General features: G+C 40.0%; 2 protein-coding genes across 4 annotated transcripts; one reads left to right on the forward strand and one right to left on the reverse strand.

The window, feature by feature from the left end:
* Positions 1-4,808: 4,808 nt before the first annotated feature.
* THAP5 (THAP domain containing 5) lies at positions 4,809-12,135 on the reverse strand. Of its 3 annotated transcripts, none has more exons than XM_065693744.1 (3): positions 11,863-12,135; positions 8,168-8,357; positions 4,809-6,311 (listed from the first exon to the last, which is right to left on the reverse strand). In XM_065693744.1, the coding sequence occupies exons 1-3, from the start codon at positions 12,117-12,119 to the stop codon at positions 5,349-5,351; spliced, it is 1,410 nt and encodes a 469-aa protein (XP_065549816.1). In that variant the 5' UTR covers positions 12,120-12,135; the 3' UTR covers positions 4,809-5,348. The 3 variants fall into 3 exon arrangements, with proteins under 3 accessions (XP_065549816.1, XP_065549895.1, XP_065549967.1); XM_065693823.1 differs by having other exon boundaries at positions 11,931-12,105; XM_065693895.1 differs by having other exon boundaries at positions 11,826-11,907.
* A 408-nt stretch (positions 12,136-12,543) lies between these two features.
* Positions 12,544-21,912, forward strand: DNAJB9 (DnaJ heat shock protein family (Hsp40) member B9). Its single transcript, XM_065694025.1, has 3 exons — positions 12,544-14,903; positions 16,049-16,276; positions 17,734-21,912. The coding sequence occupies exons 1-3, from the start codon at positions 14,855-14,857 to the stop codon at positions 18,162-18,164; spliced, it is 708 nt and encodes a 235-aa protein (XP_065550097.1). The 5' UTR covers positions 12,544-14,854; the 3' UTR covers positions 18,165-21,912.
* The last annotated feature ends 1,199 nt before the right edge of the window (positions 21,913-23,111 follow it).

Consider the following 23,111-nt stretch of genomic DNA (forward strand, 5'->3'; position numbering starts at 1 on the left):
AGTGCCAAGACACATAATTACTGGAAAAGGCCTGTTTGGAGGTCTTTTTCTTATTATTCTATTTATGGAAAACAGTTTGGCACAAACTCACATCTTGTCTGCAGCAGTAAATGGTCTGGTAAATTAGAAAGTAATTATACTGATTTCAGTGAAGAAGAAGATAAAGCAGTGATATTCTTATATGGTCTACTGTGAATAAAATTCTAAATAATTTTCCAGACATCCAATTGTGGTTGTAAAAATGTACATTAGCCTGTGTTAGGAAGTCATAAATTCTCTGGTAAAGGAGCAAAGAAATATGTATTTTTTTTTGTCCAAACCTAAGTTCATTTTTAGGTCATTAATGAACATATAATTTTTCCTTTTCTCTTTCTCTGTTTCTCTTCCCTCTTGCCGTGGTGCTGGCAATTCATGCCTTTCCAGTGCATTACTGGGTTCTCTCTGTAGCTTTGAGGTCTGCATGGCATGCAGGATCCCAAAGAGGAGGCAACACCTGCAGTTGCTGCTGCATCAGCAGTGCAGAGATGCCCCACAGGAAAGCACTTTTGCCAGGCAGCAACTCTAAATGCCAAAGTCCACTCCTTCCTCCCTGGCCCCTGAGCTTCTCCCATGGCCTAGAGCATCACTCACAAGGCCTCAGTGTGCAGGTGCCATTTACCCCCCAACCTAGCAACATGGCACAAGGCTTCCTCCTTGTGGAGTTTGTGGAAGAGGACAATGCCTAAGTCACTCACCGCTAACCCATCTTACACCTTACCTTGGGGCTGGATGTGGACTGAGTCTGGTTCTGCCTGGGTGGTTAAAAAATTGTCATTCTGCTCTTCACAGCATCTCCGGGGCAAGTGGGTCTTTCCTGGTGCCTTTCACCGGGTGGACACAACCTCTCACAAAAGCAGGCTCTGGGTTTCATTGCCCTACTGTCATTAAGAAGTTTAAAACCTAAGAATAAAGGAACCTCAGGGGGTTTAGAAATAATACCTCTTGCCAAGTACACTCTACCACTGTTATTGACACAATTAACTAATTATGGCTGTAGGAATCCACAGCATACATGAGCTGCCAGCATAAGCCCGCACCTGGCGAGGTGACGGGGTCCCTGGGTGTTACAGCATCTCACCAGGCCTTGAACACTTCCAGAGATGCAGCATCCACAGCTTCCTTGGACAAACTGTTCCAGCACCTCACCCCTCTCACAATAAGGAATTTCTTCCTAATAACTAATCTAAATCTACCCTCTATCAGTGATTCTTCAGATGTGACATGTAGCTTCAAGTTTACTGATGGAAAGACAGCATCAAGCATGAATTTGTGAACTGTGCCACTTGATCCCAGCAGCACCGCAGCCAGAGGTGGGGGGTTCCTTCTAAGGAGGCAGAGCAGGTGGCTGTCCCAGGGCCATCTTGGGCACAGCTGGACCCCGTGGTACTGGTCCAAAGCACCCGCTGTCGTAGAGTAGCTTGGGCAAAGCAGAACAGGACGAAGAAACAGAATTATTAACAAAGATGGCATTTTGAGTGAGCCCACATCTGCTGCTGTTTTTTTGAATGTAGGAGGCAAGTCCCAGAGTAGGAGAGGGTGTAAGTGGAAAGGATTAATAACTACAGCTTTACTGCGGTAAAAGAGAGTAAAAAGATACCAAAGACATCTAATGAGAGATCTAGACAGACTTGTAATGAATGCCTGTGAAGCATGCGAGAGTGTAGTCATCATTTGCACCACTTATGCAAGAAAGTACAGAAGAGAAGTCCTGGATACTTAGTCTGAGAGAAAGAAAAGATCCCCTGTAGCCATCCCTGCATTCAGAATGAGTTAGGTAAAGCCTCACACCCCATCTCATGAAGAAGGTGGAAATGGGCACCAGTTTGTTTCAGACAGAACTACACTGCTCCTAGACAATAAAACTGGTGGAATTTAAATGAAGACCTAGGAGGAAGCCAAATGGCAAACTCCCACATTAGTGAGTGGACAGTAGCAAAGAAATACAGCTTAACAGTTCAAGAAGTGAATTAAGGAAACAGCTGGCATCTGTTACATCTGTAAAATGATGAAGTAATTAATTACACCAGTGGAAATCGGCAAAGTTAAAAAAATAGTTGATGCGAATGCAAAATTATTGAAAAGAGAAATAATAACATTTAACTCTGATCAAGATAGGGCTGATACATTACAGAGGGAGTTACGATTCGGTGTACTGCTTTGATGCTGGTCTGCAACTGCACAAAAGCAATCTCCATTGGATCTCAAGGAATAAGAAAGCACCTTTTGGAGTCCATAAAGTTTAGTGAAATAAAATTGTGTGCAAAGGCTGTATAGCCTTATGATTAGGAAACACTGAAAACACAATATACATGTAGCATCTAATTCAGTGGGGTGTGGCAACTTCCAACATGGTATTTTCCCTTCCTCAGAATAATTAGCCTGAGTTATTCAGTGTCAGCATATCACTGAAGCAAAGGACCTTGCTGTATTTGCCTGTAAGCAATGACAGCCAGCTATACTACTAAATATTTTCATACAAAAAAAAAAATAATCAAAATTTTATTGATTTGCAGCAGTCACCTACAAAACACAGCATGGATTCTGGTGCACTTTCAAATTGCTTTGTGGAGTTTCAACCCCTTCATCGCTGCAAAACTTGTCCTGAGAAATGCTACATACCAAATCATGTTTTCAGCTGACCCCTGGTATCAGCTTTTTTTGAAGTTAGTGAGGCTGTTCACTGCAGAAACCATGAACCTGGATGGGACGGACATACCAAGATTGAATGGACACACTGTGTTCTGACACACTGAGCGATCACATGTCAAATTTAGAATCAAGGAAAACTGGGAAGTTTGACAACCCCAGGTTAGTAAACTGTGATGTTATATAACACATTTTCTTAGGCACCTTTGCTTAAAAGCTGTAGTATCCTGCTTGGTAAGGGAGTAGAGGTTACTTTAGGCAGCAGTTAGGTAACAGGCTCAACTGAGAAGAGTTAATTGTAGGCCTTAATAATGATCTCTCTGGCACAAAAAGCTGTGTGTGAAGCATGTAAGTAAGAAAGGCAGAGGGCCTGCTACATGCACCTTAGGCTCCCTGGCTCAAATCACCTCTTGGGAGGGAAATTTATAGGATTTGTGACAGGCTTGTAGATTTACTGAGTTTTTCTGCTGTAGTCTCAGGAAACTCCATAAAAAAAGGAAAATTGAGTATTTTTCCCCCCAGGTTTAATGAAATCTATGCCACAAATAACATTCTCAATTTTAATACTAGAAACTATTAGTAAAGGCAAAAACGTTTCATAAATGCAAATGTTAAATAAACCCACAGTTTCTTTGGGACTAGAGCTTTGCTGAGACAACAGTATAAAGCATTGCAACTCCTTTGCCATGTCTGAGCTCTCACTGTCATTCAAGACCTTCAGTGGAATTTTGAACTGGGTAGTCAGCCTTAAAATACGTGTTAGCAGAGCATTTGTAATGACATTCATGAAAAACATCAGTGGGTCCTGGGGCCCTGGTAAATAATTCACCATATTATAACTGACCTTTACCTTCTTTAGGAATTTTCCCAAGCATATCCTGAGCCGGAAATAAGTTAACGAGCAAGGACAAACCAGGCCCTTCACAGTGGTTACTGATACAGACTAACCTCTTACAGCACTGTGCTTTACTAGAACAACTTGTAGGCAGCTACTCCCAAGTCTCAAATTTTTCTGGTTTGACTAATTTGCAGCTTGTTATTTAGTTGGAGGCGAGCTTTGTAATTAGTGTTACTTGATCCTCAATTCCTTATGAAAACATAACCAAAACAGTTTAGAATATGTCTGATAGACAATACAGGTAACAGACTGCAACAGAATGCGTTTGTTTCAATCCTAGACAGAACCGGTGGTGGTATGGACACACTTTTGGATAAAAGAAAATATATCTGAGTCCCTCAAGTAATCTCATCATTGTAGAATAGAATAGAGTGGTTGTATTGCAAGTGACCTACAATGACCATCTAGTCCTACTGCAATGTATAGTTGGACTAGATGACCTAGTACTAGTTCACTGTACTAGATTGTACAAGGAACTCCAGATCCAAGGGGTGGCACAAAGAATAAGCAGAAGTTATTTAAGCAAATCCATTTCCCTCCAAATGAATTTTCAGTATCTTTATACTGTAGTGGTACCCTCTGCACTAGGAACTAGTGAATAAAATGAATACAGAGGAATGGATTTCTAGTCTGGTAACTCCAGAGAAGGACCACAGGGACAATCAAAGGGCTGGAGCATCTCTCCTATGAAGACAGGCCAAGAAAGAGTTTGGCTTGTTCACCCTGTAGAGCTCAGAGAAGACATTGTCACAGTCTTCCAGTACTGACAGTGAGCATACAAAAGAATCTGGTGAGGGACTTTTCAGAACGACATGTAGAAGCATGACAAGGGGTAATGGCTTCAAGCTTAAAGATGAGAAACTTAGATTAGGTATTAGGAAAGTCCTATTTAGAGTGGTGAAACACTGGAACACATTGCCCAGAGAAGCAATGTTACAGATTGTTACTTTCCCTACCAATTTGCCTCACAAAGCATTTTTTTCTCCAGTGTATGGTTAAGGGTATATGCATTACCCACCTACAGACTGTAAGAGGAGCAAAGCTGAGCAGGTAGCAGTCACGGAACAGTTAGATCTTTCTTTTTTATTAACCAACAAAAATAACACTATTTAAGATTGTTGTTTCCACTTGAGCTGAATAATGCCACTCCCCAAAAAGGAGATGAACCTCCTCACTGTAACAATATTCTTAAAGAATCTTTGTTTCTAGAACTAAATGAAACACCTTTTATTGCAGAAACAATTTTAATAAGGTCAAAGTGTACAACAAACTATGAGAACATATGTTAGATGAACAGAAAATTACACAGCAATTATGGCCTCTCTGGACAATGTGTATTATTTAACTCCTTACTCGGAAGAGAAATGGAACACTTTTTTTTCTTTAAACAACAGTTTTACAATTGTCCATCCTACACTCTTCTTCTGTCCATTCTACTGCTGCAACAAATGCCAGAGTTGCATGTTTCAGAGGAGCCCGCAGTTAGAAAGGTTTAAGTTATCTTTATTTGATTCATATATTTCTTAATAAAACTTTAACAGGTTTAATACTTTTTTAAAGCTTACTTGCAAGTTATGTTTTACAGGCAATACTCTATTACGCAGTTTTGACAGTGGCTGATGTAACATTTTAAGGAATATTTGCTATCCACATAATCTGCATTAGATGCTTAAAATACCATGAATGAAAAAAAAAGAAACCCTTTAAATTTATCCAAAAGGTCAAAGAGGCTAAAAAGATACTTTAGAACAATCATTGAAAGCCTTTACTGTAACACCGTCACTTCAAGTGTTGTAAAGCAGTTTTCTACAATCCCCAGCTTTTCTTCAGAAAGCAGGTTTTCTTGCTTCAGTTGTCCAACAAGAGCTTCCAAGGACCTCAGTCTCCCCAGTGTTTCTACCTCCTGCATTTCAAGTAGGGTTATCTTAGAGTGGAGCTTTGAAATTTTTTGCCAAAGGAGATCTCTGTCTATGTCTTGTTTGCAGTACGAATGCTCATTTTGTAATACTTCATTACCACCATATGGATTCATATACGCAGATGTATCTGTTTCTGTCTCCTCTATGTCAAGTAACTCCGGCTTAATAGGCAGAAAAGAATTATTCACCATTTCAGGCTCTTCTGAACTCTCAGCTGGCACAATAATAGCAATGACAGATTCTTCACTTCCACTGAACTGTTCAATAGTTTGTGTCACTGTACTCAGTAAAACTGTGCTTTCACTTGTTGGCTGTACTTCAACAGAGCATCCTACAATATGAGAGTTAGGATTTTCAATTGCATAGTCAGTAACTGAACCTAAAGCATTTTTCAGAGATGAGTTCAAGTAGTCAGGGTCTGTAAATTGCAAGACTGTAGCTGCACAACCTGCTGGATCCTCTACAGAAGTATGAACACTGGTAGCTTCCATGCTCTGAACTGCTGCTGCCATTAGAACAGGATCAGGTTGATGTATATGATGCATTGATGAACTATCAAGAACAAAGCTGTCTGCCTGAAAGTCTTCTCCACTTTGAAGTTGCAGTTTTTGAATTTGTAAAGGTTTACTCAATGCAGCTGAACAAATTACTTCTGCTTTTTCATCCACATTTTCTGCGAGTACAGGAGTTTTCTTTGGTGTACAAGGTTTAAGTGGTACAAATGCCTTCTCTGACACTACATTTTTATTTGTTTCTTCTAGGTCTTCTTTCTTTCTCTCCTGTGGGCTTTTCTGAGAAGAATCTTTTTCCTAGAGTAAAAATAACACAAAACCAACCACCTTGTAACTAGCAATTCACTTGAGCATAAAAAAAAATTGGGCAAATCTCATTCTATAGCATGGCACTGCATAAGGAGTAATTCAGATAAGCACTGTTTAAAAATTATACAAGAGACCCAAAAATTCATATAAGTACCTTCCACAACTTTTGCTTCAGGTCCTAGATGTTAAAATACTATATTAAAGCTCTAAAGGAAATAATACTTTTTTTCTTTTTTCAAACTTTTAAGGAACTTTACTGGTTTACAGGAGTCATCATTATTTTAAAAGCACTTGAAAATAACTAGCTATGCAAATGTGTCTGGCAAAGACTGGCAAGCATCTCCTATTACCACCTGAAACATTCTATTAAATATATGCATATAAAATATGCACAGCACAAGATTTTTGCATTAAAGATGCAACAATGTTGTTTGAGAAGGATATAGCAAATTTTTAGTCATGCAGTCTAACCCAAAGAGAACTTAACAACAAAAAAAGATCATGAACACAGGCTTGCACAATAGTGAAACACATTCACGTACAACACCACAAGCTGATTTTTAAATAAGCATTAAAATGCTTACAACTAAACCCTGCACTTCCTAAAAAAAAAAAAAAAACCAAAAAACAAAAAAACAAAAAAAAAAAACTTATTTTTTTGGATGGATAGAAATCTTAGCAGAAGGATCAATTTTTACAGAAAAGGCATGGTTTGAAACTTATCATTTTTCAGCTACCTTATTTCCGTTCCTTTCTCCCCCCCCATAAACTACACCACCACATGATTAAATTTCAGATCAGTATCCAGAAGAGCTTTTTAGTATGTGAAATAAAACAGAAAATAAACTAACAGTCAGTGTCTTGGGTTTTTTTTTTTTTTAATAAGCTTCATTATGAAGAGTCCAAGCTGCAGAACTTGTACTCCTGTTAGGCCTTTGTACTAAACCACAAACCCCAAAATGCCCAGAACAAAAAAGGGCAAGGAGTAACTTTAACTTCGCTCATGCCAGTGTACTGGGTTTGTGCATCAAGGCAGTGGGGGCTACAGGGGTGGCTTCTGTAGCCGGCTCTGAGATGGACCCATTTCTGGCGAGGGCTAAGCCCATCAGCAATGGTGGTAGTGCCCCAGTGATAACATAGCTAAGAAGGGGTAAAACCCCCCTTGCAACCACCTGTGGCTGGAAAGAGGTGTGAGAATGTATGGGAGAAATATCTCTGCAGAAACCAAGGTCAGTGCAGAAGGAGGTGCTCCAGGTGTTGGAGCAGAGATTAGTAATAAATTAATTTTCCCCAAGCTGAGTCTGTTTTGCCCATAACAGTATCTGGTGAGTGATCTTTCCCTGCCCTCATCTAAACCCACAAGCCTTTCGTTAGATTTTTCCTCACTTATCCAGCTGAGGAGGGAAGTGGTTGAACAACTTTGATGGTACCTGGTATCCAGGTGCACCACAGTCACAAAGGGGAAAAAAAAAAAACCAGAACAAACACCCAACAAACAAAACCTACAGCAAACACAGAAGGGAAAAAAAAAAAACAACACAAAACAAAAACAAAAACAAAAAAAACCCAAACCTAAATCCAAACAACAAACAGAAGGGTGGTAGGGGAAAGAAACAAACCAAGAGGCCAGGCTAAAGAAACAGAGAAACAGATAATGATGGAAAACAAAAAGATAATTGGCAACCAGGAAATATTATCATCCAAATAACTGGATATCCTGAAAATTGATGTGAATCTTATTTTTAAATAAAACATGAATATAGTACAGATAATGAGAACACCTGTATGGCATCAATAGTTGATTAGCTTTGTACTACAATTTCAAAAAGATAGGAATATGTTACCTCATCTTCTGGGGAAGAGAAAATTGTTGGTACAGCAGTATGCTTCAAGTATCGTATACCCCATCGCACATCAAGGGAATCAGGGGTGAAATGGTCGCTGCACAGAAGCTGGTGCTTACTTGGAGTCCATGAATCTCGTTTCATATTCCGCAACCATTTCTCAAGTCTCTCTTTATCATGAAGTGGAAACCTTTTTCAAAGCAATTGAAACAAACAAATGAACAAAAATTAAAAAAATATTTTTGTTTCTTTATTCTTTTCAAATAAAAAATACCTCATCGTTCCTTACAAGGCAGCCTTTCCTTACAAAAATATAAAAATAAGCCTTTTGAAAAAGAATTTAAATATGAAATGCTAATCAGGATGCCACTTTCATGTTAATCCAATAATTACCCAAGTTATTTCTAGTTGGATATTTGCTTTGGAGTTCAGCAGCAGAATTTCTGTTGATTTCTGCTAGCTGAGGTTTCAGAACCTATGGCCAAGATGTTTTGAAAGGTTTGATCCTACAGCACTTGCTCAGAAAGTTCTGCTGAAGCAAGATGAAACACACTGTCTTAATTTTAAAAAAGTTAGGTCTGACTTTCATTTTATAAATAGTATTTGTGGGACTTTTTTTTGTCTTACTAGACACAAGCAGTAACAAAAACTTTTGTTGCTATAATACGTCATATCCAAATTAGCAGATAATCTGAAGTATGTGAATATTTCCAGTGCTAGATTTAATTTTTGGTCAAATAACAAATACACACAAATGCAATGCATTTCTGTATCTTGTGTTTCAGCAAGTAAACTTTCGTACAGTGTTGAGAGCCCCCACAGTATTATATAATCCATAACTAACTTTACAACCATCTAACCTATTTGAAAAGGAAAATGAAGAGTATGCACATTCATAGATAAAAAAATTGATTTTGAAAATAGACGCAAGAGGTCAAACACTGACATGGGAAAGAGAACTAAATTAAAAGAAAGTGGGCAAAGACATGTAATTTACTCAGTGAATCACTGAGGGGATTAAAGGGAAGTTAAATGCTCGCTATGATGCATCTACAGTGAAGCAGTTACAGCAATAGTAACATGAGCATTGAGACCACTCTTGGCTCTCCTCTCTTCCCAGGCAGGTATCAGGGCATTTGAAATCTGCTTACAGATTTCTCTGCTGCACATCAAGTTTATTTTAACTCTACCATGTAACAAATGGAAGTGGAACATTTTTAACTCAATTTCTCTTCCCTTAACTCTTTTTTCCTTTCAATTAACAATGATTTATTTTGGTTATGCATATTACCATGCATTTACGGAACTCTAATGCACACACACACAAAAAAAATCAGCTTTGCAGTGAGGTATTCCCATACAGCAAAGGCTGGGGAGAGAACCTGGAGCGCTGTGTCACTCCAATCCTATGAAAAGCACCAGTTAGTCAGGCAGCTTCTTGACAAGCCCTAGATCCTCTCAAATCCCCGAAGCAGCAGGTTTCCTCCAAAAGCAACACATGGCAAAGACACTCTCACACAGGCACACAGTGCTCCAAAACTACAAACTTGGCTGATCTTGAAAGACACCTGAGATTCAGAGGATAAATGTGCATGTCTTTACCACTTCCCCAATCTTTTGAATTTATTGCCATTTGAGTTTTCAAGTTACCAAGGAAACAGAAGGCTTTTCATGGATCTGGGTTTGAGTATCTGCAAGAATGCAAGGATCACTGCTGGCACAAACACAATAACCTCTGAAGGACAGGTTAGAGGTTCTGGTTTTCCAAATCCTGCCTACTTAGGTCATGCACATGCAATAGCAGCATTGCATACATCACATGGCATGCCCCATGAGTAACAGAGCTTAGCCTGGGATGTTACAATACAGAGGTCCAAAAAGGCTCTCAGTAAGAGGATGTCTTCTTTCAATTGAAGATCATGTCACCAAATACACCCTCTCCACAAGGTCTTGAGAACGTTTACTTCTACTACCATTACTCTTGCAACAGAGCACTCACTGCTTTCCCGAGTCAGCCAGCTTCACACGAGAAACAAGATAATCTGTAGGGAGAGACAATGGCTCATCGCAAAAAATATTATTTTAGCTTCAGGGTGACTTTGCCAAAACCTGCTCCTGCCTCAATAACCCCTCACTCATCAACAGAATCTGCTCTTTGGTGTAAACAAGGCACACACACACAAAAAAGTAAAATGGGAAGTGGACATAACTTATCCAATAAGCTGCCACCACTGCACAAGTCAGAGCAGTGAAGAAATAAACCAAAGAAGGGCATGAGATTAGGTCACAGTTAGAAAGTTCAGAAGGGGCTCAGACCCAAAACTACAGAGCTGCAGAGGACTTCTTTGGGGTGGTAAGACGGAAGGGAATAAAACTTGCAATTCGTATCAGTACCAGCTGTAATGTAGAAATCTCCATAAATCAAATCTCAGCACCCCTTCTTCAGGACCACAGCAGCACAATTCAAAGGCTAGATGAAACAGCTGTGGTTTTGCAGTCATCTTTATACTGATGACATACATCTGCATATAAATATGTATTAGCACGTAAATGTGTTCTGATCATCTCTGTGGCACTCACATTCTCTAAAACCATTTCCCCATAATTTCGTGATTGTTTTAGAATGAATTACATATTAAGAGACATAACAGGAAAAAGAGCTTTTCCTTCAATCTAAGCTAAAACCCATTTCAAAGCAGTCTTCCTGCATAGCCTTCCTGATGATGGCATAACATTGACTACTTAGCAACTGAGACAAAACTGAAGCAAAAGGTTTGAGGTTTAAACATTATTAAAACAGATTTTGAGGCTAGTTGTGAAACTTATTCAATTTTTTCTTAAATGCTACAAAAACCCTTTTGTTGGCAAATTCTCAGCACACTTTTGTTCAACAGAAACACATTAATATTTAGCTACCTGCACTGTGCTCCTCTCAAGTTTGGGAAACAGTTTTTAACTTTCTGGTCTGAGACTCAGGATCCGGGAAACAACAGCCACGTAACTGCAGCAAGTACACCGGTTACTAGGGGCCTGGAATGGTGACTAATCAACTAGGTGGCCGGATAGTACCATTCAGCCACCCTACACTGCTTTTTGTCAGCCAAGCTAGTTAGCTTCCAGCTAGCTCAGCAGCCTCTAAACAGACCAGCAATACCGCTGTTTGCAAGCTAATAATCCTAGTGAGAATATTTAAATTCAAAGAACCAATGTACGTTTACTTTCCTACTCCGCAGGGTCCAGCTGCAAGCTGTTAGACGCAGGATACCCGGCTGCCTTACCATTAAGCCAACACTTCGACGAATGCCTGTCCCGCTGAAACACCCCTACCACAAAGGCAGGCACACTTCAGAAAACCAGTGTACACGGTGCTGCTTAGCTCTAACACTAAACAGCCTCAAGATTATAACCGCGAATGTCGAATCTCTTCAGTTTTCACTTCCCAAATACCCGTACCTATTCAAGAGCCTTTCCATACTGTTTCATCCCCCCTCCCACCAGGAAGTGCTGGCAGCCTTCGTGGGGGGCAGTTAAATGCTCAACCTGTCGACCACTTCGCCCTACGCCTTCTCCTCCTCCCCAGAAACGAGAGCACCAAGCAAGGTTCAGAGGCGACCGCCAGCCCCTAAAGTTACTTCTCGGCCATTTAATGGCTCCTCACCCCGGCTCCTGAGGGGCCGCTGCGGGCCCCGCCTCACCCGATGTCTGCCCCTTTGGCGTCCAGCAGGCCCGGCGCCAGCCCCCACACCGCTCCGCAGGCACTCACGGGTAGAAGCTCAGCTTGCCCCGATCCCTGGCGCTCTGCCCTCCCCGGTTCTTGCAGGTGGACGCCGCGCAGTACCGCGGCATAACGGAGGGGACCGGAGCGGGGCGCCCCAGGCGCTGGGCGGAACCATCCGCGCAGCGGGTGCGCGGAGGGACGGCTCACGAAAACGGCAGCAGTAACTCCTCCCATCCCCCCCCCTCGCGTGAGGGAAAGAAGTCCCGCCCAGTGGCGGCGTCGGCGTGTGCCACGTCACGTGGGGCTGAGCGGCCAATGGCGTAGCGCTTCGTGTAGGAATCGCTGTCGGGGCGCGGTCTGCGCGCGCGCTGGGCGGGAGTGTGTTGCGCTGCGCGCTGAGGGGCGGCGGGTGCCGAGGTGAGCGGCGCGGCGGGACTCGGCTGCCTGCGGCGGGAGGGCCCGGGGAAGGCGCGGGGGTGCTGGGTGAAGGCGGACCCCGAGGGGCCGCAGAGGTGCAGGTGCGCCGGGGGGGGCTGCGGGAGGGAGTTGGGGATACTGGGAGCTGGCTTCTCGGGTGTCTTTGCGCTCCGGGGTCTCGCCTGTCTGTGGGCTTATCTGGTCAGGTCTTGGCCAAGCCTGGCTGACTGGGAGCTGGGTCAGCGTCGTTTTGTGTCGCTGGTGTCGTGTGCCGAGCCCTGGCTCGGCCTCGTCATGTGGCTCGGCTTTAGTGAGGTTCTTTAGGATCTGGCTAGGGAGGATGATGCCGGGGAAGGCTCCGTTTCGTTTTCTTATTCTTCAGAGCAAGTTTCGGGAGCCTTCTACTTTTGTTTTCGGGTCAGTGTGGGAGAGGCCAGGAAAAGTACAAGCCTTGATGTTTGACAGTCTTTCATGTCGCTTGCTGTGTACTTGGAGATTTGCTTACTCATTGGGTTTAGTCTTGATATGAGAACCAGTGGAAGGCTTTGGTAACTTTCTTAGTGCCAGTAAATTGTTTGCAAAAATAATTTTGACTTGAGGATTCCACTAGATAGTGCATCACAATTCCCATGTTAAGAGTAGTAGTGACGGTGGCTTTTTGGAGTACATCAGACTTCATGAACATAAGCATTTACCTAGCATCTTTGCTAATTACATTCAGAGAGGGGTGGAACGAGGTATTTGCATTGCGAGGTGGAAGTGGGTCCTTATTTTCTATGTGTGACATATTTTCTTCCAGGTACATCATCATTAAACATCAATTCATCGTGTGGTTATTCATGTTGAAAAAATGATGAAGAGCTGTGATACTTTTGATAAATATTAGCCAGTATACCTCGTATACCGAGATCTGTAACTTCTCACCCAACAGTGTTAAGTAGTTAACGTGTATTAATAAAATCTCTAACTTTATTGATAGATGTGCCTAAATAAAATGGAGTCTGTCATAGTTGCTAGGAAAGACTGTAGTGACATGAGCTTATTGTCAAGAATTATATAGAACTGAATGAATTCTGGAATGTTTTAAGCAACTACTGTGCATAGCCTGGGAAAGTTAAACACTATCCCTTTTCTGTTGAGAAACTGAGAAGAGGCAGAAGTAGAACAAGTGTTTAAAAGAGACTTTATTTTGAAAGGGGTTGTGAAAATAGTTAGGGGACATGGGGTGGAGGTTAGGCATTTAGCATGTTAACGGTAGCAATGGTAAGATGCTGACAGCATATGAGTACTTATTTTCTTAAAAGTAAATTGAGTAATTGATTATAGTACCTTATTATGTCTTCCTGACACCCTTATAAGTTTAAAATGCCGCTTTTATTGGAGTTTCAGTTATATTTGATTTTCATTTACACTTCCTTTTACTCTTGAGTTTTACCGAGTTGATCAAGGGCAGCATTAAATCTGTTTACATTATTAAAAAAAAACCAACCGACAAACCAGTGAAACCGTATTACTGATTATTTTTTTAAGTATGCTTTAGAAATCCAGATAAAACTAGGGGCAATATATCATAGAACTGCATTACAGAAGTCCTAATGTAAAAGTGCAGAAAAAGGAAAACTTAGGTGTAATTTGTTATCAGGAATAATAGAAGCAGAGAAGGTTAGGTAAAAACAAAACTTCAGACCAGTGACTTGATGTTCTCCAGCTCTTAGGGGTTGTAAAAGAGGATTTGGCTCAATAATGGACATCAACTGCTTGTTTTAGCTCTTTTCAGTGTTTAATAGGAGAAGCTGGGAGGTTAGCCTTAGGAGGATGCAGCAGGTGATTATACAAGCATGATGCAGGTGTGGGGAAATGAAGTTAAATAAAAACAATCTCACATGTGAGATGAAGGCATAAATCCGTATCTATAAAGCAGACACAGGAAGAAAGCCCCACAAGTGTGGAAGAGTGTAAATGTACAAGGTTCTGTGTGTCCAAGTGGCAAAGTTTCAGGTTAGTGAAATTGTGAGAGAAGCTCCATGGAAAAGCCTTGGAAAGGCTTGAGCTAAAAATATGCCTGGTATCATGCATGAAGAATATTGAAAGGAGCTGTTCATTTGGTATCGAAATACACTGATTGAAATACAGTTTGTTTCAACTGCTGCTCCTTAACACTTGATATCATGCGGGCTGCTAGCCAAATAAATGCTTAGGGGGGCATGGGTACTTATGAGCTTTTTGCTCTTGCCTCACAACGTTCATTTTAGCCCCCTGACTTACTTATTAGAAATGGTATTTTTTTCCATTTTTAGTGCTTGGGTGTTAATTTTCTTTAGAGGGGTGTGGGCTTTCCTATTAAAGGTTTAATTGCCTTATGTGCCTGGTATTCAAAGGGTTTGAACCCTGGGTGAAAAATAGTTGGGCAGCACAGAATCTAAAAGTATTCCGACTTTAACGGTGCTCAGACTGTGAGGTTGGTTTATTCAACTTTCAGGAAAGTAATGCCATTCATCTCTTTAGTTTGTATTTACAGTACACTTGAATCAGTGTAATCTGCTGAGGGAGACATGTTACTTCTGGTACCTTCAGGGCCTCATCACACATCCTGCTGGCCAGGTGACAGCCAACATTCTGTCTTCAAACATCTACATTTCTGTATTCTGTGTTTTGGAAAATAATTTGCTTGATCTTCTGGTAGGAAGAGGTCAACCTGTCCTTCGTAAAAGACATAAAAGATCGTGTGGCTATATGGAACTGATTTATCTTATATCTTATTTATACCACTAACTTTTTTGCCAATACATTGCTGAAGAAAATAGTTATAACTTTTAATTACTGTTAAAGCTGCTTGTCTTGTCTAGAAAACTTTTTTTTTTTAAGTTCAGTTCAGACATTGAGAGTGTCATATGTAAACTCTTATATGCAGTGGCATTTATCAGATGAATTCTGTGATATCAAAGAAATGGTAGGTGTTTTTATTTATAATATAATCTAATACGAAAGTAAGCTAAGCCCAGCCCATTGTAAAGTAAATGTGCCTACTTGACTGACCTCTGTACTTTATGTGAGGGTTTTTATCGTGTTCACCTTAGGTAATTTAAATGACCTTCTGAATCTGAGCACGAGTGTCTTGATAGTCTTGTCTTCCTGCAACTCACAGTTGATCTCTAGAGTAGTTGTGTTTTCAGGTTCTTATTATTGCACAACATAATCATTGAATTGGTTTTCCAGTATTGAGGTTTGTTTTTTTGTTTGTTGTTTGGGGGGAGGGGTTGCTTGTTTTTTTTTTGTTGGTTTGGTTTTGTTGGTTTGGTTTTTGGTGTGGGTTTTTTTTTTTTTTTTCCAACCTGGGCTTAATTTAGATAGAGCTGCTGCATTTATGGTCCTAAAATCTGAGGATTAGTTTAAAGCTAATTCAGGTATTCCAGTATGAACTGTTTGATACAGTGAAATATATTACATATTTACTTCCAACAGCTTGGCAGGAGAATGTACACTTAATGATAGCTGTAAAACAAAGGTGAACACTGAAGTATGCTTGTTATGCATATGAAAAGTGAATTTACAGTATTTTCATTTACATGTTCTGTGATTATGAAACCAGAGGAATAGAGGTTAATGTGTGAAATAGCATGTTTACATGTCTGTCACTGAGTGACTTATGGAACATGCAGGTCTTCTCCCAGCTTAGAGTTGCACTTTTAAATTATTGTGGAATGTGAATTAACTTGCTCTTCAAGTATATTTATTTCTTTTTCTAGGAACTGGAGAAATGGCCACTACACAGTCTGTCTTCACGTTTGCTCTCTGCATTTTAATGATAACTGAATTAATACTGGCTACAGAAAGCTATTATGATATCTTAGGAGTTCCAAAATCTGCATCTGACCGCCAGATCAAGAAGGCGTTTCACAAGTTGGCTATGAAATACCACCCAGACAAAAATAAGAGTCCTGGTGCAGAAGCAAAATTTAGAGAAATTGCTGAAGGTAATATATGCTAATCTTAGTCTTAAGAGTTTTCATCTGTGATCAAATGTGGTAACTTACATATATTCTGCGTTTGCTGAATAATAAGTAAAAAGTGTTGTTTTTTGTTATTTGACTTCTGTGCTGTCAAATGTCCAGCATCGGTATCCGATTTGTTTCTGTGACTTTGCACGTACCAGGCCTTTTGCACAGCTTGTTTGTTGCTGGTTTTTAGGCTGTTTGGCTTATGTCTAGTCACAAAAAATACCTGGTGGTAGGACAACTGTAGCCCTAGGAGGTTAATTCTTGTCTTTTGATCTGCCTAGTAAGATCCAGCTCAGGATTACTAGGTCTTCAGGGGGACCTAATAGCAATGTTCCAGTAACTGCAGGGAGATTTAAGAGCACAGCAGGGTGCTTCAGTGGTTCATGGTGGGAGCACAAGAGACAACAGGTGCAATAAGTTCAGAGTGGTTATAAGCAAAAACTTTTTCACCTTGAGGATAGGCCAGCATTGGAACAGGTTGCTTAGAGAGGTTGTGCAGTCTCCAACCTGGAGATTTTTCACGCATGAGTGGGTAAAGCCATGAGTAACCATGATGATCTCATAAATGACCTTACTTTGAGCAAGTGGCTGGAGATGAGACCTTCTGAGGTGACTTCCAACCTGAATTATCCTGTGATCTTAGGAGCAAACTATTAATGTTTAGTGATAAAATGTAATGGTGGAAGCAGATAATCAAGAATAGAAAAAGTCTTGCTAAAAGATAAGATGTTCCCATTTCTGCTTCCTGTAGACTCTCTTATAACATACATCTGTGTTTGTAGTACTCTTGACTAAGCTAATAAGAGATTTCTGGGTTTTACCTTCTTGCCTGCAGAAGAGTTCTTTTGAAAAAGTTCTGATTTAAAAGATAAAGGGGAGGAATGGTCTTGTTATTTACTGCAGCTGTTAGCAGTGATTACAGGAGGAATTGGGAACTCTTAAGTGTTGAAGTATATGGAGTAATTGCCAGCCTTTGACAGATGAGAAAATGGAAGCATTTAAAATTTAAAAAAACCTTAATGTTACCAGAATGGGTATATTACCTGTCAATTTCTGCCATAGGGCACCAATAGCCATAGTTCTGGACCCAAGATTAAATGGAAACTGTTCCATTTCATTTATATTAAATCACAAAATCTGGGTTTATTGTTGAACTTTTGAAAAAGTGAATATTTGGACATAGGGGAAATTAATTCCCTTTGTTGTCTGATGTTTGTCTTGTTGCTTAGTTGTAGCTGCAGTGTAGCTAGAACTTCCTGGCTGGAAAATAGTTTTGCAGACACTGCACTGTGTTTCTGCCTTCTGTAGGAATACAGGCATTTGTTGCATAGAGTTCCTAACTCATCATGTCTCCTTCAGTGTTTTGTTTTGTTGTTTTTTTTTTTTTTTATTGGGAATGTAAATAAACTTCTTTTTTTTTTTTCTGGAAATAGCATATGAAACTTTATCAGATGAGAACAAAAGAAGAGAATATGATCAGTTTGGCCGTCATGGAGGACAAGGGAATAATGGAAGCCCATACCGTCAGTCATTTAATTTCAACTTTGACGATCTGTTCAAAGACTTTGATCTCTTTAGTCAAAACTCACGGTCAAAAAAGCACTTTGAAAATCACTTCCAAAGTCATCGGGAAGCTCACAACCGGCAAAGACGTTCTTTCCAAGAGTTCTCCTTTGGAGGTGGACTGTTTGATGATGTGTTCGAGAACATGGAAAAAATGTTTTCATTTAGTGACTTCGAAAATGCACACCGACATGCCGTGCGAACTGATTCCAGGTTTCATGGATCCAGCAAGCACTGCAGGACTGTCACTCAGAGACGAGGAAACATGGTGACCACGTACACAGACTGTTCAGGACAATAGTGTTTCCTTTCTTTTCATCTCTTCTTTCAACATCTTCATGATCTTTCTTAACTTTGTCCTAACATGGAAAAAAAAAAAATGTTCTAAAAAACACTTAACTGCTATAAAGAAATTGTAGATGAAACTAATCTCAGAATAGAAACAATGTATGTTTGGGGAATAAATGTCTCAGTAACTACTTAAAATGGGAGAGAAATAATCTCACAGGACAGAAAATGCTATGGATTTGAGTTTAGTAGATGCTTTCTGTAATTTTGAACTTTAACACAAGTGTTTTTAATTTCAGAAATGTAATATAATTTTTTCATATATGTCGATTCAGGACTGTTTAAGTTACTGGTGCATAGATTGCAGCAGAGGAGATGATACTTTAATTTTGAAGTGCTGCTTTTCTTTTTTTATCACGTCTTTCCAAGTTTGCACTTGCAGTTTTTACCTGATAAGGACTTACTGTGCAAGTTAGATAATTTACGCAAAATAGCGGCAGAAATATGACTTACCTGGGTCTTTTTTACTCTTTGTCCAGCATTGCAAATGTATTAATGAAAAAAATACTTCTTAAAGCTGGAAAATAACAAGAGAGAATGTTAATATTGTGCTTTGCCTAGGAGAGTGATGTAGTAGTTAACTTTTATTTACAAATAGCCTTTCATTGACCTGAAAGATCTTAGGATTTGAATAACCCCAGACTTATTTAAGGGATATTCATGCATATAAGCTTGTGTGCACACAAGGCCTTTTTTTTTTTTGTTTTCCTTCCAAAGTACAAATATCTTTCAAACAGGTTTGGAAGAGCCCACCGAAAAAACTTTGTTTTATGCTTATTACATTACCATGTGTGCAGTGTTTCTGTAGCTGAGTTTATTGAACTTAAATACTCCTCTGTGCTTTTGTGAACTTTAACAAGACAAGCTTGCCTACAGATTTCTAGTGTTTCTGGAAGGGTCTAAGTGAAAAATAGATTTTGTTTAGATTGACAGATTTATTACCTTGTCAGCAGGAATTTTTCAGCACTGTGATTTGAAAGGTGAATTTTTAGCATAAACACATAGTAAAAGTGAAAATTACAGTTGTATTTACCTGATGCCTTGTGGTTGTGCAGTCTGCTAATAGGGACAGTACTAAATGGGCATAAGTTTCAGCACCATGGAGATGAATGACTAGTATAAATTATTTAAATCTGCAAAACAAAGCAAACAAGAAAATCCTGAATATTCTAACTGATGTCAATCCAGAAGTTCTGTTTATTTCTTAACTAGTAGTACAGGTTTATGATTGTAAATTGCTTCCCCTTAATAAGATTACTGTCACCCATGTATTACCATCTCTGTAGAATTATGCGATAAGAATTTGCCTTTCAGATTGATTGCGTGAGCAAAATGAGCATTTTAAACAGCAGTGTTCTACATAGACTTTGAGTTCTTAAAATCCTTACCAAAAGAGATTTAACCCTTCTTGGATGAATATTGAAAGCTGCCTATTTGCTAAGTAACCTTCCCCAAGGGGTGTGTAGTATTGCTTGTTCAGTTTTCACTCACTAAATACTTGGAATGGATTGTTGCATTATGTTAAGTGCTTTTCCTTTTCCATGTTCTTCTTTATTTATTAATAGACTAATACCTCATATATGGTCTTTATAAAAAGCCAGTAATTTGTGCAACGTTGTTGGAATGTGCAATATTCTTTAGTAGGAAAAGTGCTGGAGTGTGTTTATTTCTACCCTTTTTCAGTGTAAGTAGAGATTTTTAGTTTCTTCTGTATGATTAATGTATGATTCAACCAAAAGTTGTAATTCATGTAGATTTCTGCATTTTTTTCTTTAATGCGCTCCATCAGTCCTGTGCATGAATCAGATGACCTGCCTGATTCATATCATACGGGCATCCAATTGAACAAATTAAGAAATTAACGTTCTGAATTGCTTTCTCTCACAAATAGTATTTTTAAGTGGGCATTTCTGTATGCGTTTGAGAATTGTTCATGCTGGTAAAACTCTGGAAGGACGTGGCCTTTAGTATTAAATATAAGAGTATTAGTGAATGTCCTTCAGGGATGATGATTGCTGGAACATAGAGGTGGGAGGCAACTCTAGAAGCAGGATGCAGAGGTAAAAATGTTAATACCTACCTTAGTCTAGTGAACAGTTTCTTAATTAAAGGGGAAAAAAAATTGAAGCGTCAGGATAAGCAGTTCTTAAGCATGAGATAATGAATATTTAAATTCCTACTAGAACCAAACCACTGACTTCTCCAAACGTGTTTTTTTCCACTTAATAAGCTTGGGTCAGTTCTGTAATCCTTAATCAGAGGGATGAAAGCTAAAATGAGCACTGTAAATTGTAGGAAACACAGCCATTCCCCAAATTTAAGTCTGTTTTAAGTGACTATGAGTTCACTGTCTTTCAGGCTCAGCTTTTAGTTGAAAATCAAGGGTTCTTGCCTGCTTCTAGGCTAGCTTCCCCTCTTTAAGGGTGTTCCAAACTTTATTCATACAAAGTGTACTTGTTTTCCATAACTGTTTAATGTCAAAGTATGAAACTGATGGTAAAACCAATAGGGTTGCTAGGTTTTTAGCAGATAGTACCTTAGAAAGACTTCTAGCTAGCCTATTTTCATCTGCTTCCATGTTAGTTCTCTGAATTTCTTCTCATAGGTAAACCAATAAATGCTTCATATTATTCCTGTGGCTTCTGCAAGTGACCTTTCTGCTGCTTTTGGTGGTTGATCCAAGGTAAAATCCAAAGGAGAGCCTTTTGCTGGTGTTGTAGTCTGATGTGTGGCTGTCTGTGTGACTTTCTGTGATGGGTATGCTTTGAACAGAATTTAGCTGAAGAAGGGCCACAAAAATGATCAGATGCATGGAGTACCTCTCTAATAAGAACAGGGTGAGAGAGCTGGGGTTGTTCAGCCTGGAGAAGGGAAGACTCCAGGGAGACTTTATTGCAGCCTTTCAGTTCTTAAAAGGGGCCTGTAAACAAGATAGCAACAGTCTTTTTAGCAGGGCCTGTTATGATAGGATGAGGGGTAATGGTTTTAAACTAAAATAGGGGAGATTCAGGTTGCACTTGAGGAAAAAAAACCAACAATGAGCATGGTAAAATACTGGTACATGTTGCCCAGAGAGGTGGTGGATGCACCATCCCTGCAACATTCAAGGCCAGGCTGGATGTAGTTCTGGGCAAGCTGATCTAGTTGAAGATGTCCCTGTTCATTGCAGGGCGGCTGGACTCTATGACCTTTGAAGGTCACTTCCAACTCAAAGTTGTATGATTCTGTAAGTTCAGGCAGGCTTTACTCAGCCGTCAGCCTTCAGTTCCGCAGCTGTCAGAGCGCAGGCTGGCAAAGCATGCTGTGCTTCTCACTTATTCAGAGCTCTTGCACATTCTTTGCCTATTTATAGTGTTTGATTCATGGCAGGCTCCCCAGTGGAAGCCCTGACATAACCCTGTGACACCCCTGACTTACAAGGGCCATCTTTGATCTCCAAATCTTGTGAAAACACCTATCAAAAGCTATTTTTTAATTTTTTTGTAGTGTGAGGGTGAAAAATACAATTCTTCGCGATTTGTTGAAAGGCATTTGTGCATATGTAACTCCAAATGGTTGAGTTTCTAAAACTTTACCAAAAACCCCAGTGCTTTTTCATGTTTGGTTTTTTTTTTCCATTATACTTTTGAAACGCAATATCTGGTGGAGATGAACGTACTGTAAATGTAATTAGGGTGCCATTACATTAAATATGAGAATTATTTGTGTGTGATGTCTTCTTTTCTTTTTTTTTTTTTTTTTTTTTTTTCTTCAAGACCTACGTTGAAGCCAAATTCAAGTGGGTTCTGTGGCACTTGTGTCTTGTGGAACATTTTGACCACTGCATCTTCCCTAGATGGGGTTGAGGGGGTTTGCAGGGAGAAGGGAGCAGCATTCAAAGAAGCTGATTTAATTTTGCCTGGTTTGTATTTTTTGGTTTTGGTTGGTTTTTTTGGCTTGTTGTTTTTTTGTTTTGTTTTGTTTTTTGTTTTTTTAGGGATGTTGGGAATGTGTTCATTCACTGCAGGCCTGTTCATTCAGTTTATTATGCCTGTGAGCCAAGCAAATAAAAAAGCCTGTGCAAAAGGTAGGTTTTCTGCAAGGCAGTAGGTGCAAGAGCTGAAAGCTTTTAGCTGCTGGGTCTCTGCCTGTGCTCTGGCTGCTCTGCTGAGACATGGATGAGCAGGATGACCAGTGCTGGCTGGCCTGGATTGGCACTAGAGTACAGGTGCTGAAGCCAAGGTTAGAATGCTGTTGTGTCGACTTGAAAGCTGACTGCACCATGCTTGAGCGTTCTTGTTTTCTTGGTCTACCCCTTAGAAGGTGGAGGGTATGAAAGTTTTGGGGTTCAATATGTCTGGTTGGGCCATTTCTTATCAGAACAGTCTTCCCTGGAACCTTGTCAAACCTTCAGTCTTAACAATGCAAAACCAGGTTTTGAGGTCTAAATGTGTTGGAGACAATGGAAGATCTGTGCTGGTTTTTTATGCTGAGGTGTGCGGTTTGGGTTGTTTCATTATTTAGAAATTGAAAACACTGCAGAGGTGTCTGTTGGACTTGAAACAAAAGACCTGTGTAGAGTATACCTTGACTGTGCTCTGTACAGGTCCCACTTCAGAATAAAATGCTGTTCAGGGGATCATTTGGCTCTGATTGCTGATGTTGGGCCCAACCAGTCTGCCTTCGAACAGTGATTCACACAGCCTGCCACTGCTTTCTGTAGTATGGGCACCTGCTGCTTCAGGGACTAGACAGAGACCAGCTTTGTAGATGACCCTTAGGAGTTGTGGTATCAACTGGCTGTCAGTCAGTACCAGTGTGAGTCTGAATCAATCCTTGATTGCAACTCATCCTTGATTCCAGTTTGCTTAAAAAAAGCCCGAAAAAATGCTTTGAAGTAAGGTACTCCAAAGTTTAGGCA

The sequence above is a fragment of the Lathamus discolor genome, chromosome 1 (assembly GCF_037157495.1).
Source record: "Lathamus discolor isolate bLatDis1 chromosome 1, bLatDis1.hap1, whole genome shotgun sequence".
Classification (NCBI taxonomy): domain Eukaryota; kingdom Metazoa; phylum Chordata; class Aves; order Psittaciformes; family Psittacidae; genus Lathamus; species Lathamus discolor.